The 15,445-nt window shown below is 45.0% G+C and overlaps 1 protein-coding gene across 2 annotated transcripts in view; it reads left to right on the plus strand.

The window, feature by feature from the left end:
- Window positions 1-1,346: 1,346 nt before the first annotated feature.
- The window catches only part of neurl1aa (neuralized E3 ubiquitin protein ligase 1Aa), a 37,455-nt gene continuing 23,356 nt past the window's right edge, over window positions 1,347-15,445 (plus strand). For both annotated transcript variants that reach the window (XM_027010180.2, XM_027010181.2), the window contains exons 1-3: window positions 1,347-1,680; window positions 12,343-12,584; window positions 14,808-15,129. In XM_027010180.2, the coding sequence (XP_026865981.1) occupies window positions 1,647-1,680; window positions 12,343-12,584; window positions 14,808-15,129 (598 nt within the window). In that variant the 5' untranslated portion in view covers window positions 1,347-1,646. The remainder of the gene's footprint in view (window positions 1,681-12,342; window positions 12,585-14,807; window positions 15,130-15,445) is intronic.

Genomic DNA, 15,445 nt, shown 5'->3' on the forward strand with positions numbered 1-15,445 from the left:
ACCGATCCCAGACCAGCCTGAGTGTTCTCGTACCACCACCACCTCCGCTGCCGCAACATCCACACCGATCCCAGACCAGCCTGAGTGTTCTCGTACCACCACCACCTCCGCAGCCGCAACATCCAGACCGATCCCAGACCAGCGTGAGTGTTCTCGTACCACCACCACCTCCGCAGCCGCAACATCCAGACCGATCCCAGACCAGCCTGAGTGTTCTCGTACCACCACCACCTCCGCTGCCGCAACATCCACACCGATCCCAGAGCAGCCTGAGTGTTCTCGTACCACCACCACCTCCGCAGCCGCAACATCCAGACCGATCCCAGACCAGCGTGAGTGTTCTCGTACCACCACCACCTCCGCAGCCGCAACATCCAGACCGATCCCAGACCAGCCTGAGTGTTCTCGTACCACCACCACCTCCGCTGCCGCAACATCCACACCGATCCCAGACCAGCCTGAGTGTTCTCGTACCACCACCACCTCCGCTGCCGCAACATCCACACCGATCCCAGACCAGCCTGAGTGTTCTCACACCAAAACCACTACCGCAGCGGGGCAATGCGCTGCAGGCCGCAAGGCAGCCCCAGTGCGGCGATGACAAGTGAGGTCAGCACTCCGAATCTCGAGAGTCACTCTCTCAATCTGCCGGGGGCGCACTGGTGTGTGGGAAAGGCAGCCTTCCCAGAATGCCGCAGAAGAAGGAATGCAAGGGCTTATTTCCTGCCTCCCGATCGCCCCTCTGCCCTTAATGTTGATTTGCTCAGTAACCACTTCACTTGTGTAAAACTAGGACCCCGGCAGCATGTTGTGGGTTTTAAGGCCTGGATTCTGGTTACTCTCACTACCACTGTACTTCTAGAGTGTTCTAGTCATAGTCACGACCTATAACATGTCCATGTTCTCACGGTGGTCAGACCCATGAGCTGATTCCTGTCAGACATTTAGTGCATTGCAGCATACGAAAGGAAAGTCAAATGTAGGCAAATTTCACAGATCACATACAGACCGTAGGCTCAGACAGTGCAAATCTAATAAAGGTCTGACAAACTGCTGCAGAGTTCTGCTTTAATGTTCAGTTTTGCAGTTGTAGGGCATGTTCAGTGTGAACTTCTTCACCACTCAACCCTTTAGCGAGCTTGTAAAGAATAACAACATGCAGATATTCTTGAATGAGACACATGCTGCATTAATAAAACAGATGTTACTGTAGTTACTGTAACAGAACTATCGATGTGTATCAATCTGTCATTTGTCTTTGGCTTTTATGGTTGTATTACTCTGCATCAAAAAAGAACCGTTAAGAAGGGAACGGGGACGGGGAGGGGGGACGGACGGACCACCTTGTACCGGGTTTCGTGAAGTGCCTTTCGGCTCCACCTTTTATGTAAATGAAATCGTGGAGTCTGCGCTACTGTGAATGAGAAGCGAGACCGCCAGCAAGCGACGCGTCGAGGAGGAGTGTCCGTGTGTTTACACCAGCGCCGCGCACAGCCCAGACCCCTCCGTGTGCGAGTATGCCGTCGGCGTGGAATTATTGCTGCTGCTTCGGTGCAAACCTTTGAAAAAAAAAAGAAAAAAGAATTAGAATAAGAAGAAGAAGAAGAAGAAGCACGGCGACCAAGAAAATCGTCCGGCGTTAAGTCATGGGAGGCCAAATAACCCGTAACGCCTTGTACGGTGAGGAACCGCGACTTAGATCTTGCGGGCAGTAGCCCTTCTATCAGCGTTGCGTGTATGCTGGTGCACTGGTCTGTATTAAAGAGGAATTATTTGATTGTATTAACGTATCCCCATCATTTCATCGCATTTTATATCGCCTGTCGTTTTTTTGCATTCGTAGCCAAACCAGTGCCGCAGGCTGCGAGTGTTTTACATATGTATTTTTAAAATCTTAACTTCATTCTCATAATATTCGCAGCGCGCCCAGGAAGCGCGGTCCCTTGAGCGATAATGGATGTACTATATTTAACACGACGTCCCCGGTTCGATCGGCGGGCCTGTATGATGGTTTCGTGTTACCCGAGCTGTCACAGCGCAGTCGCTCGGCTTCATCTACACGGTTGACGCCGTGACGGGACATCAAACGGGAGCAGCTCGGAGCGTGAGAAAACCGGGGGGAGGGGGGGGGGGGAATTTTGTTCGGGGATTCCCTTCGTCGTTGGGAACTGATGAACTAATGCCTTAGTACGGTTTTCCACTACATTGTTGTCGTTGTTGTTGTTGTTGTTGTTGTTGTTTACTCGGACAGAACAGCTGGGTAGAAGGAATCCTATCGAGTCAATAAATGAACTGGATTGTCACACGCAGCCTTCTAAAGCATTGCCATAGGAGCAGAGATTATTCAAAATATATGAAGTAAAATTCCTGTCAAGACAGGCATGCTGTCCAATTATTTCCTGGTATGATTACTCAGTCTGGTCCTTAAAGGATAAGGAATAGTTTTCTATATACAAATGTAGGAAATAAGGTTGGTAGTTTAAATTGTATTAAATAATAATTTTGGTATCTAAATTACTACTGCTGTATTTTTCAAACTGGATTTCATGAGTGGAAAAGAAACAAAGCCATTAATACTCTTCGCCACTCTTTCTTTCCTTCACTCTCTCTCCCTCCCTCCCTCCCTCCCACTCTCTCTCTCTCTCTGTTGCTGACTGGTGTAGGGTTAAATCCCACACCAGTGTGCATAAACCACATGATCAATAATTCTAATTAAAATTCTGTAGTATATCCAATTAGGCAAGTAATGTATGCTAGCACCAAGGTCTACAGCTCTTGGTATTTGTATATGTTGCATTTTTCTACTGATGTTTGAATTCGGTTTCGTCAGTGATGTAGTTTAGGATTTGGAAGTGAGTATCTGGTCCTAGTCCAGTATAAACAGGTGTCATTCTAATGGGCTTAGCTCCAAGGTCATAAAAATACAGCATACAATAGAGCAGGCTGTCTGATCACAATCACTTCTTGGTTCTTGTCTCTCAGCGAGGAGCTGCTTTCTCATTTTTGAGGCATGTTGACGGTTAACAGCTATCACTGGTACCCAGTTGCTCACGGCCAGACAGTGTGCATTACTGACGCAGCGTTTGAGCTTTTGTGAAGTGTCAGGTGGAGCACAGCAGTGGGACGATCGGATATGGTTTTACGGCTTTACCATTGAGGCTACACAGGCTGGTGCAGAAACGGAACTCTAGCTTAAAAAGTATATCGGGTGTTTGTGTGTGGGCATGAGTGTGTGTGTGTGTGTGTGTGTGTGTGTGTGTGTGTGTGTGTACGCGCGCGCGCCTGAGTGCGTGCGTGCGTGCCTCATCATTTTCCGAGGCATGCAACTCATCTTCAGCTTCTCACAGACAACTCTGAGCACCGTTTGAAACGGAGACAGCGCCGGTGCCAACGTGGCGCTGTTCCAGCTACTCCATATTGAGAATTCGCAGCATCATGGACTGTCTACAGAAGGAACGCCGCGCCTGGCTGCGATCACACTGCGTTAATGGGACACCAAACCTCTTAATCTCACAGAATAAAGTGAGACCAGCACTGATGATGCTGAGATTGAGCATGTCCCCTGTGAACAAGTGATAACAAGGAGACACAGTAATTCCAGATTCGTGAAACTGGACTTCAGACGTTTGATCATAATGGACGTTATATATCTTAAGGTATAAAGAGACTGCAAGACCAAGAGCTTGCACATTAGTAGTGATCACAGGGCTATGCTCCACACACGTGCGTGAGCACAGGGGAGCCGTGTTCCATTTTTGAGTCCTTACTGCGATGACATCGCTCCGTTACCATGGCATGACAGAAACATATATAGGTGGGTCATGTGGCACAGGCACTTGGTAACCGTGCCCAGCTCTTTTGTCTTCTTTGTGACTCATTCAGACCTTTGTCTAGCAACACAAAAGTGTGCATGACAACCGCACACGCTAGTGTTTAGAGATGGCCTATGGAGGCAGATGTCTCGTCAAGTTTGTCGCGGACATCAGCGCGAACCCATGACGTTGCAAGCTGCCATTTTCTTCGGGATGTTGGCATGCTGCAGGTTCTTCCTGAAAGCACTCAAACGATGAATAATAGCATGAGGGAATTAGCTTCCACTGTTAATATGTGTTCTTGGCTGTTATCTGGGGGAAAAAAAGGAATCATTGCCCAGAAAGCTCTTGTTTATTAGTGTGAATTTTTGTGTATGACCATGATTGAAGATGATTCCAGTAGGGAGTTTATATATCCTATTTGTTTAATATTATTTCAGTCTTGCCTAATTCCAATCTCTGAGAGATTCTCTTTATTATATGACCAGTTTTGGTCAATTAAGGCTGACTGTGCATATTGCGAAGTACATGAGGCTGCCATCTGTTTTATAACCAGTAGCAACCCAGGTTGTCAAGCACTTCAGTATACTTCAAGGAGAACATTAATTGCTCAACTTCACCCTGAATCTCATTACATTTGTTTTCTGTATTTCTCTATGGCTATTGGTGGCATGTGGCAAAGCAACCCTAGCCATATTATGCATTATATAAATTGTATACTGTGTTAAATTCCTCATAAATTAGAAAGAGGAAAGTGACCTGTAACACGATTAACTTCCATTTTAGATACCCTTAGCCAGGTTGCCAGATGTGGTACGCGTTGCCACAAAACCTGAGATAGCAGGCTTTTAACGACATACATTTTTATGAAACCTATTCTTAGTGAGTCTAATTATGAACACGTGCCATTGCATGTTTTCTGTTGTTGAGGTTTTAATATAGGATAGAACTGGCCTGACCTCAGTGCTTGAGATGTGCACATCAAATCCTGCCTGCAGGGATATTCATGGCCATGACGTTGCAGTTTATACATATGACATCATGACGTCAGTTTCCAGCTCGTACTATGGGAGGATAAAGACCATATCATGGACATGCATGTATCGTTCACGTTAGCTTTTTTTGTTTGACGTATTATCTTTCTGCTTTTTGGTTGCTGAAAAGGCACACACACACACACACACACACACACACACACACACAATTAAAATTAACAGTACAATTACAAGCTAGAGCTTGTTTACCTACCTTTCAAAGTGAGTATCCTTATATCTCTATAAATATACAAATATACTAAAGTAACATAACAATAATGGCTTACAAGTGGCGATTTATTTATATCTACGGTTCTATATGTTGGAGTTCCTAAAGAAACACCATGGTTGAACTTGCTTTGTGACATTTTAAGGTTTGTGTGTTGCCAAAGAAATAAACACAGTGTTCCTGCCAGGTCACAACACTAACTTTACATTGACCCTGATCTGTACTGATGCTAAGTCTGTCACTGTACTAAGTCTGCACCCAGCCAAACAGCCCCCCCCCCCCCCCCCCCCCCCCAATGTATTCATGTATAACAAGAACCATGGCATTCACAACAGTAACAACTGACCACATGGTAGATTAGTTACAATGATGTATTTTCATTACCTCTCTTGGTCTAACGTAGCATGCTATCAGATGATCTGAGACAAATCTGCTTACGATTTGGGGAGAGACATCTGTTCCCAGATTAGTCAAGTCATAACTACCTATATAGCTGCATTCTGTCCTCTATCATATAAAAGGATTAACTTGTACATGATTTAACTTGTACATGGTTTATATGCCTAATTTAGTAATTGGTCAGTGCTCATCCAAATTTTTCATATTTAGTTTTTTTAACATCATTAAATATATATACAAAATTGAATTCACCACTCGATCTCTGAGCCGTCTTTTACCTTCAAGCTCGGGTCCTCTACCAAAGGCCTTGGAACTTAACAGTCCTGCGTAGTATCTTAACTGTTCCCAGGACTGTGCTCTTCTGCACAGAGATCTTGGATGTTGCTCCTGGGATCTGATGCAGCCATTCTCCCAGTCTGAGGGTTCCAGTCCCTAGTGCTCTGATTACCACGGAAACCAGTTGCCTTCATCCTCCACATCTTTTCTAGCTCTATCTTCAGCCCATTGCATTTCTTGAGCTTCTCATGTTCCTTTTTCCTGATGTTGCTATCGCTTGGGATTGCTACATCTATCATTATGGGGATCAATGCTGATGGCTAGAAGTGCAAAACACGTATAAGCTCCATCTCAGACAATGATAAGTGCAATGATTATCAAACTATACATGCTAGAGCTTCAATTACTCAACTGGTGCAGGACCAATGGTCATTCTAAATGCCCCTGTACACTATGCCACCCACTTGGTTATGGAGTTCCATGTACGCCCTGCCTGCTAGCATTTTGCAGCCTGCTGTTATGTGCTGGTGTTGTCCTGGTGTGGTAGATTCCGGCCTTTACTGATCTCTTGTTCCTGTGCTGTCATGATTAGTACCTTTGTGCTGTCTTTCAATCCAGCCTTTTTCAGTCATTGGTAGGATTTCTCCATATCAGCCACTCCCACTATCTGCAGGTGGTACATACCGTGCAGGGTTTTTCCTCCCATGATGGTCCCTGCTCCTTCTCATTTCCATCCTTCTCAGGTTTCTGCTGTCTGAGGTTGTCACTAAGCACTTCACCACTTGGGGCTATTTGAAGATGGACAGATAATAAAAATTATATTCAGGTTCCCAGCATGTCAGTTTACATATCTTGTACAGAAATTTGCATAGTCAGTCGGTTGCGCTGTTAAGAGAATCTATTTGCATATCAATTTGTCTAGATTGTAGAGTTAGACTAGATGTAGACTGTTTAGCAGACGTATTTTCTTGTACACACAAGATGTGCACACAAAATTTAACTTAAAAATCTAACTGAACTTAAAATTACAACAGCCTGATCCTGACTTACATGAGTACTCAAGCAAAGACACATTAACTTGGCATTGCGTGTTTAATAAAATTATCTTCTCTTACTGAAAAAACATCCAAACGTTTTCACTCATAACAGCAAAGCTTGCAAAAACCCAGGGGTGTGAGCTGATAGCGTTACCATGACAAGTTCACAAAGTTTGATAAAGTTACTTGCAAATTCAGTGTAAAGTCTTCGCGCATTCACTGGATCGTAAGCTGTTTGAAGTCAGCTTACTTGCCCATCTTCCCATATTCTGCTGTGGAAACGGTTCTGCACGGTTGGCAGCTATTTCTGAGTGGGCTTATTTGTGGGACAGCATATGTGGTGTGGTGTGTTTACATACAAGATGACATCTTTGACCTTTCGGAGTGCTTTAGGAAGACGGGCGAACGATCACGTTTCAGCTTTGATCAGCATCCCGCGCGTTCATAAATGTCAGCTGGCCAGTCGGCTCACACCATGTTCCAACTGCTAACTGAGGTTTCTAGCTTTCGTTGACCTTTAGCCTCATTAAATTCATTTCAGCTGAAAATGTGCCTTTAAACCGCAATCTTACACGGACCAACGGTTGTTTAAGTAACAACGTCGAACAGGAAGGCAGGCATCCTAGCGCAGGTAGTACTAATATCATAGTCACGACAATAAAGTCAAAACCAGAAAGTCCCAAAACACAGAGAGACAAACAAATCCAAAACGCCGTTCCAAAATCTTAAACCAGAAAAACAGGCAAGCGGTTCAAAGCGACCATGAAACAAGATACACAGATACAGGCTCAGACACAACTGTTTAAAGTATATGGCATCGCGCAGAGTGGTGTAATAGCAGGTGGTGCTAGGTTAGCTGCTAAACCATATTAGTAATGCTAGTTCAAAATGTGGTTGCTAGGCAACAGCAGACTGCGTTTCGTCACATAGCGGATTAAGCGCTTCACGTTTTATGAGGCAATGCAAACAATACATTGGCTCGATACCTAACTGGCTAGCTATCTTAAAAAATATATATTTTAATACATAATTTGACCACAAAGCTATCTAGTTAACTATAAACTGTATGAGAGTACAGAAACTGAAAGCATTCATTCACTTAACCTGACGCTTACATTGTAACAGGCCTATGAGATGTCTGGTTTGTACACTAGCTACTTATCTTACTGAGATACATTGTGGGATTGTTATAGTACACCGAATATCCTACACTGTTTTCGGACATAGCTGACGAATAAGGCACAGTTCCGGACACAGCTACTGTCTAACGCTAGTGCTGCGGGTCTTCGGTTGCCGTGAACCGTATTAGTGTTAGTTTTTTAAACCGGCACTCGCTAAGCTCCAGGCGCTAGCTAGTCGAATGCTAAATGTGAAGATGGGCTAAGAGCGCACATCTTTTTACGTCCATTTCACGCGACGCTTTGCACTTGCTCTGCGGTTAGTTAGCCTGAGTAGCTTGCGTGTTTCAAGGAATGTAATTACTCAGCTGTAATGCACTAATTGCACACGTTTATTGGATTTGTTGAATTCCACGTTTTCCGTTTAAATTAGTGCTGACCAAAGATACCCTTGAGAAGAACCTTAATAAATCCAGTTAAAACCGCCATATGGAATCTTAGATTCCATTAAAGAAACTTCGTGTTCATTTCACGCCTTAATTTAGTAATTCGTCCCAGTTTTCTTCCCTGTTCAGGAATGATGATCTGAAACCCTGATCTCATAGTTTAGTCTGAGTAGTCTGGGAGCTTGACTAATTTAAATTTATCTTCAACTTTAATGATGTGAAAATAACATGGTTATATATGTTTTGACCCGTGGGCAGGAATGGTGTAGGTGGCAAGTACAATCTGTCAGTATATTGAGAGAGATAGAGAGAGATGGTGAAAGACAGACAGCCTTTTTCACACAAAAAGATTATTAGCACTGGTGAGTTTTCACAGAGTCATGAGGCTATGTTGTTATATTGTGTTGCATGATCCAAATGTACTACAAACCTTCCGTGCGTTCTTATGTAAGAACATTTGGCTGTGCAATAGTTGCCTGGTGAGAGAATAAGGTTGCCATAGAAATAGCAACATTATGATTCATCTCTAGCAAAGAAGCAGCTTCCTCTGATGGGTGATGGCTTAAGTCACTCAACACACTCAGAGAATATGCATGTGCATTTGTGCAAGTGCATGTGTGCAAGTCCCTGTGTATGAAAACACCGAATGGCATGCTTTATGACATGCAAGTGGTGATAAGCCTCTTGTGATGTCTGCCCCAAGGGTTGCTCTATGGAAAGTGCTGAAAAGTGTGGATCACGATAACGCGACCCCCAGTTTAACATATGTCATAAATGCTTGGCACATGCCTTAGCTTACAAGCAGATATGCATTGTATCTTACCATATGGTACATTTTAGCCTTAACAAAATGTGGCAGCATATTTAGGCCCATGTATGTACTGTATACTAGAAAGTATAAATTGAATATATGATCTGGCTCCATAATAACAGTGTTGGGATGTATTGAGATTAATTCATGTGTTTCTTTGGGATCAAATTCCCTTCCACCGCTCTGGCCTCCAAAAGACAGCCTTGTCTGGGCAGAAGACCTTTTGCACCGAACCAGGGTGAGCCGTCTAGCCACTGCTGAACCTTAACAGTTACTAGGAAGCCAGCGAGGCTGGTCTCAGATCAGCTCAGCAGGGTGTGTTATCGTTGGCGCAGCGTTGCTAAGGAACACGAGCTCCTGCTAAAGCTCTGCTCCCTCTAGGACAGCTGTAGCACTTGTGCTCACTGATGCACTCGTTTCTGCCTGTGCCAGCCATGTGCGTTATGCACAGTGCTCATGTCCCAAAAGATACACACACACACACACACACACACACACACACACACACTCACTCACTCACTCACTCATACTCACTTATATAAACACACACACACTCACAGTTAAGATGGGTCACAGTTAAGCTGCCACCCACAACAGTTGCAGACCATGAAAGATTTCTTTGGTTAAAATCTTTGGTCTTTGATCGTGTAATTTGTCGAGCTCCAGGCAGCCGATTTAGTGCTTCTGCCACCAAACAGCCTTCTGGCAGTGTCAGAAATTTTGATCCAAAATCTCTCAGTGTGACCGCTGCTACAACGCACCTCTAACAATAACCAGTAGGAAGCAGGCTGGAATCACACACAACCAATAGGAAGCAGTCTGGAATCACACACAACCAATAGGAAGCAGTCTCTAGTCACACACAACCAATAGGGAGCAGGCTGGAATTGCACACAACCCATGCACCAACTTCAAATCTACAGCAGTATGGTGAAACGAAAATGAAATATGTGGGACTTTAAGTATGTGTGACTTAGTGGCATTGTGGCAGTTTGATGTCTCCTTTTGGCAAAAATAAGTTGCATATGGATGACAAAAGTAGAATCTATTTCAGTTGCAACATCTCATACAGGGTGATATGCAACATGCGTATAAGGTCACTGGAATCACACAGTGTCAAGCTGGCTTTACACACACACACACACACACACACACACACACACATGCATACACACTTATATAATCACACATAGATTTATGAATATACACAGGCACTTCATGGACCATTATACAGTCAGAAATATAAGCAGATGTACACATACACACACATGCTCTCACATGCTATGAAATAGTTAAATAGGCATACCCATTCACTGTCATCCTCACAGACACAGTGCACAAATACACTGGATGCATGCACATACACACACGCACACACACACACGCAACACGCAATAACAAAAACTGAATTGACCAGGGTCCTTTTGGCGAGCGTATTAAAATTTCAGCAAAAGCGGCTACACCATTGGTAGCCAGGCAGAAGCAAAGACAGTTCATTTCCGTTAACCTGTCGGTCACTCACCCGGGAGCACAGCGTCGCTTTATCAGCGCAAACCAGGAAGTGCTACCACAGCCAGCCAGCCATTCACAGGTCCGCACTCATAACAGGAAAGCTTGCTGAAACCTAGCAGTGCAGGCTGATAGTGTTAGCATGACAACTTCACGAACTTTAATAAATGGAGTGAAGATTAAAAGGGGACATCTATTTGGTACCGCATGGGGATGCCAAGAGAGCACTAACCTCCGCTCAAACCCAGAAACTCTCAGCTTATTAAACTTTAGTGAAACCATGTGTCCCATGGTGCCCATTCATAGTACATTTGGTAAAATTTAATTGCTTTACACTTCTGAAGTTGCTGAAAATCTGCATAGATTCATGTGTATATTGAGTATAACATCCTTTATTACAGGCATTATTAAATTAATTATAAACCTTTGGAACACTTCTAACTAGTCTAAACACATAGTATGAAAGACACAACAGTGGAAAGATGGCTTTGTCTTCATTGCATCACTCATATGGGATAGTGTCCAGACTTCAGAAACCAGGGGTTTGAAATTCAAGCTGTTTAATATTAATAAAAAACGCAACAGACATCTTAATGTCTTTGTGGTGTCTTAAATTCACTGGGTGCAGTGCACCATGGTACCATGTCAAACTCAAAACCACAAATTCTGATTCTGGCACTGGAATGTTTGATTTAAGCACAGTCTGATATAAAGCCAAGACTATTATAAATTATGTGATTACTAAATCACATTTTATCCAGAACAGTAAAAAAAAGTTTTAATCTAAAAAAGTAAATTCACACAATGTAGCACTTGTGTTAAGCCATAGCCTATTATGTCCTATGATCAAACTTGGTTCACTTTATAGTGCCCTATAAATTGAACCACAATAAACACACTAGTCAGAAACCGATGCTATTTGGTTCATTTAATTCATTCTTAATTCTAATTTGCTTAAGATTGGTGGCAACAGAGATTTTTATTAGTTTTATCAGTTTTATCAGCGCACATATGCAGGTTCTGTAAACCTAATAAGGTGAAGATTGTAAGACTGTATGACTGCATTAGGTTGTTGTTTTGTTTAATTATCTGTTTAGAAACAGCTGGCCCAATGTATATTTTTGGAAAGGATTTTGTGAAGTCTGAAGTGAGATGTGTTTGAGTGCTGTATTGGTAATCAAGGTTTGAAAAGGGAAGTTTAATTATTTCAGTAGACATATTTACAGCGGTTCCCTAAACCAGCCATGACAAATGACATCCCGCTGAACATGCTAGGATTACGAGTCAGAGAGGCCAGAACTGTTTTGATATTTCGCATTTGGGGAGTTCCTCAGTCCCCAGGGTTATTTGTGCAGCGGTAATTTGTGAACAATGCAATGTATATTGTTTCTCTCTCTCTCTCTCTCTCTCTCTCTCTCTCTCTCTCTCTCTCTCTCTCTCTCTCTCTCTGTGTATGTGTGTGTCTCTTTCCTCTCAGTTACTGGCATGACTGAGTTTCATTCAGTATTGCCAAAGCAATTGGTTACAGTCAAATAACTATACACAATACCGCTCTCCATAATAAGAAGTCTACAGGTATGGTATATCCGTGTAAAACAACATATGGGCTCCTACCTGCAGAAACTCACACATAAACCTGTTTCCCTCACCCTCTCTCTACCCCTCTGACAGACTCCCTGGGCGGTCCCTTCCCCTCCTCCACTCACCGATGCCACCACAAGCCCAAGCGCTGCTTACCCCTGCAGCCATGCCCGGGCATCCCCGTTAGCCCGCTGCTCTTCCACCCGAGCGCCAAGGGCTCGCAGATCATCATGGACGTGGCACAAAGGGCTGTCAAGAGGCAGGCCAGCTTCTGCAACGCTATCACCTTCAGCAACCGACCCATTGCCCTCTACGAGCAGGTCCGCCTTAAGGTGAGAGGTTGGCGGGTGGGGGTGTGTGTATGGGGGGGGGGGGGGGGAGTTGGGAAATTTCACAATCATCCACTAAATTCTCAGCAATAATATGCCCAGCTGTTGATTTCCTGCATAAATTGCATAAATAGAGCCCAGGAGGAATACATGAGTTACTTGGCTGCATGGTGAAGGCATGAATCCTCAGGATCAGCGTGCAATTCTGCAGCACTGCAATACACCCACACACAGATCCAAACCTGCTCGGAAATAACTCCTTCTGTTTAGCATTTTCTTATATTTCCTTTCGCTTCTATTTAACCATAGATACCCATACCCACTCTGTCTCTCACCTTTGTCACCACACACACACACACTCACACACACACACTCACACACACACACTCACGCGCACTCACACACTCACGCACACACACACACACTCACACACTCACGCACACACACACACTCACGCACACACACACACTCACACACTCACGCACACACACACACACTCACACACACACACTCACACACACACTCACACACACACACACACTCACGCACACACACACACACACACTCACACTCACACACACAGACACACACTCACACACACACACACACACACACACACACTCACACATACACACACACACACTCACACACACACACAGACACACACACAGACACACACTCACACACACACAGACACACTCACACACTTACACACACACACACTCACACACACTCGCACACACACACACACACTCACACACACTCGCACACACACACACACACACTCACACACACTCGCACACACACACATGCACGCACACACACACATGTACGCACACACACTCACGCACACACACACACTCACGCACACACAGACACACACACTCACACACACACACACACACACACACATGCACACACACACACTCACGCACACACACACACTCACGCACACACTCACGCACACACACACATACTCACACGCTTAACACACATGCTCCTTCTCCACCTCTACACAGACAAACCCAGCCTCCAGTGAAGTTGTGCAGGTGAATCCCACAATCTGGTGCTCCTTTCTTCTCAGTCTTGCTTTATTGTCATGTCATTGCTAAGTTTCCACATCAGAGGCAAGCAAGTCAACACAGAGAGAGACAGACTGCTAGAGAGACAGACAGAGTAAGAGAGACAGACAGAGTGAGAGAGGTCTAAACACTGCAGGCTGTACCAAATATTCACTGTAATACTAGCTCAACCCCAACCCTAATCCTAACCCTAACAACCACACCCTCACACTAATTACTTTGAAAGGACCCTCTCATTTTCAGTACTACACTAACACACTTAACACATATACATAAATCAAACTGCATACACACACACACACACACACACACACACACACGTTGCCGCAATTTTGAAATCCAGAGATTCTCCAAAAGCCCAGGTCGTCGCAGTGTAAGTCATCATGTTCTTGACATGTTTGTAGTATTTATCCCCGTAGCTGGGCCAGCGGTTACTGTACCTCAAATAAAACAGAGCCCAGCTACTCTAAACACAGCATACTTCTCCTCACGCATGGCTCTCAGTCTCCTCTTTGGGCTGCCTTTAAAGGAATACTTCATCCAAAAACACTAACATGCCTCAAAAACCGAACGATAAGCTAGCGGGAGAATGGGACGGTGTACGTATGTACCTGTAACGCTAACTGCTCTGTGCTTGCTTTGGTTCTCAGCTCATATCATTATTAGCTGTGCTATCGCTTAGTTTGAAGTTTCCTTTTAAATCAAAACGAGGTTGCAAAGTTTTAAGGAAACATGGACATTGCCTTGCATTATCTTGTCCAAACTGAATGTGCCACAAAACTGCGGATCACCTTGCCACCGCGTACTATTACTGCATATGAACTGCTCATAATGTTTTTCTGCTGGGTGGCGTTTTTGCCGACAGCCGAAGTCAGTGGAGTATAATGGAACTGATGGAATGGAATCTGTTACTCTTTCCTTTTCATTTCGCAAGTGGGGAATTTTATCAGAGAAAGGGAGGGAAGCTCGAGGGGGTAAACACGGAGTGGATGGGTAGGCGATGCAGTTGTGTGCTTTCACACAAACCTCAGTCACGCCACACTTCAGTACTTCACAGCGCTCTCACTTTCATTTTGCCACAACAACAAGGATCACCGATACTTAAGATAGATGGTCACGAGCGTTTAACGGCCTCCGTCCGCAGATCACAAAGAAGCAGTGCTGCTGGAGCGGGGCGCTGCGCCTGGGCTTCACCTCCAGGGACCCGTCGCGCATCAACCCCGACAGCCTGCCCAAGTACGCCTGCCCCGACCTGGTCTCGCAGAGCGGCTTCTGGGCCAAGGCGCTGCCCGAGGAGTTCGCCAACGAGGGCAACCTGGTGGCCTTCTGGGTGGACAAGAAGGGTCGCGTCTTCTACCGCATCAACGAATCCAGCCCCATGCTGTTCTTCAGCGGCGTCCGTGCCACCGAACCCCTCTGGGCGCTCATCGACGTCTACGGCCTGACGCGGGGCGTGCAGCTGCTGGGTGAGTGATGCTTTGGCAAGGAGGGAGGGGGGGGGGTGTGCAGGGATTGACAGTGAGCCCTAGAGGTGGGGAGAGTCACTGAAGTCCTGGGTGGCCAGGAGCCAGTAGGGTTTGGAGACCACCTGCTCAAACGCACCGACAAAACCTGGTAATTAAGTGAAGGGTTAATTTGGGGCGCGTTTGAGGTGAGCGGTGCATTCGCTCTACTGCCTCATCCCTAGAATTCTGGAGTTTCCACGTGAGCACTTGCTGTTCTTTAAACGCGACCCGTGTGAAAGCTGTCCACCTTTGGCAAAGCGCCTTCCAGTATGAGCAA

This window comes from Electrophorus electricus, chromosome 16, assembly GCF_013358815.1.
Source record: "Electrophorus electricus isolate fEleEle1 chromosome 16, fEleEle1.pri, whole genome shotgun sequence".
In the NCBI taxonomy this organism is placed as follows: domain Eukaryota; kingdom Metazoa; phylum Chordata; class Actinopteri; order Gymnotiformes; family Gymnotidae; genus Electrophorus; species Electrophorus electricus.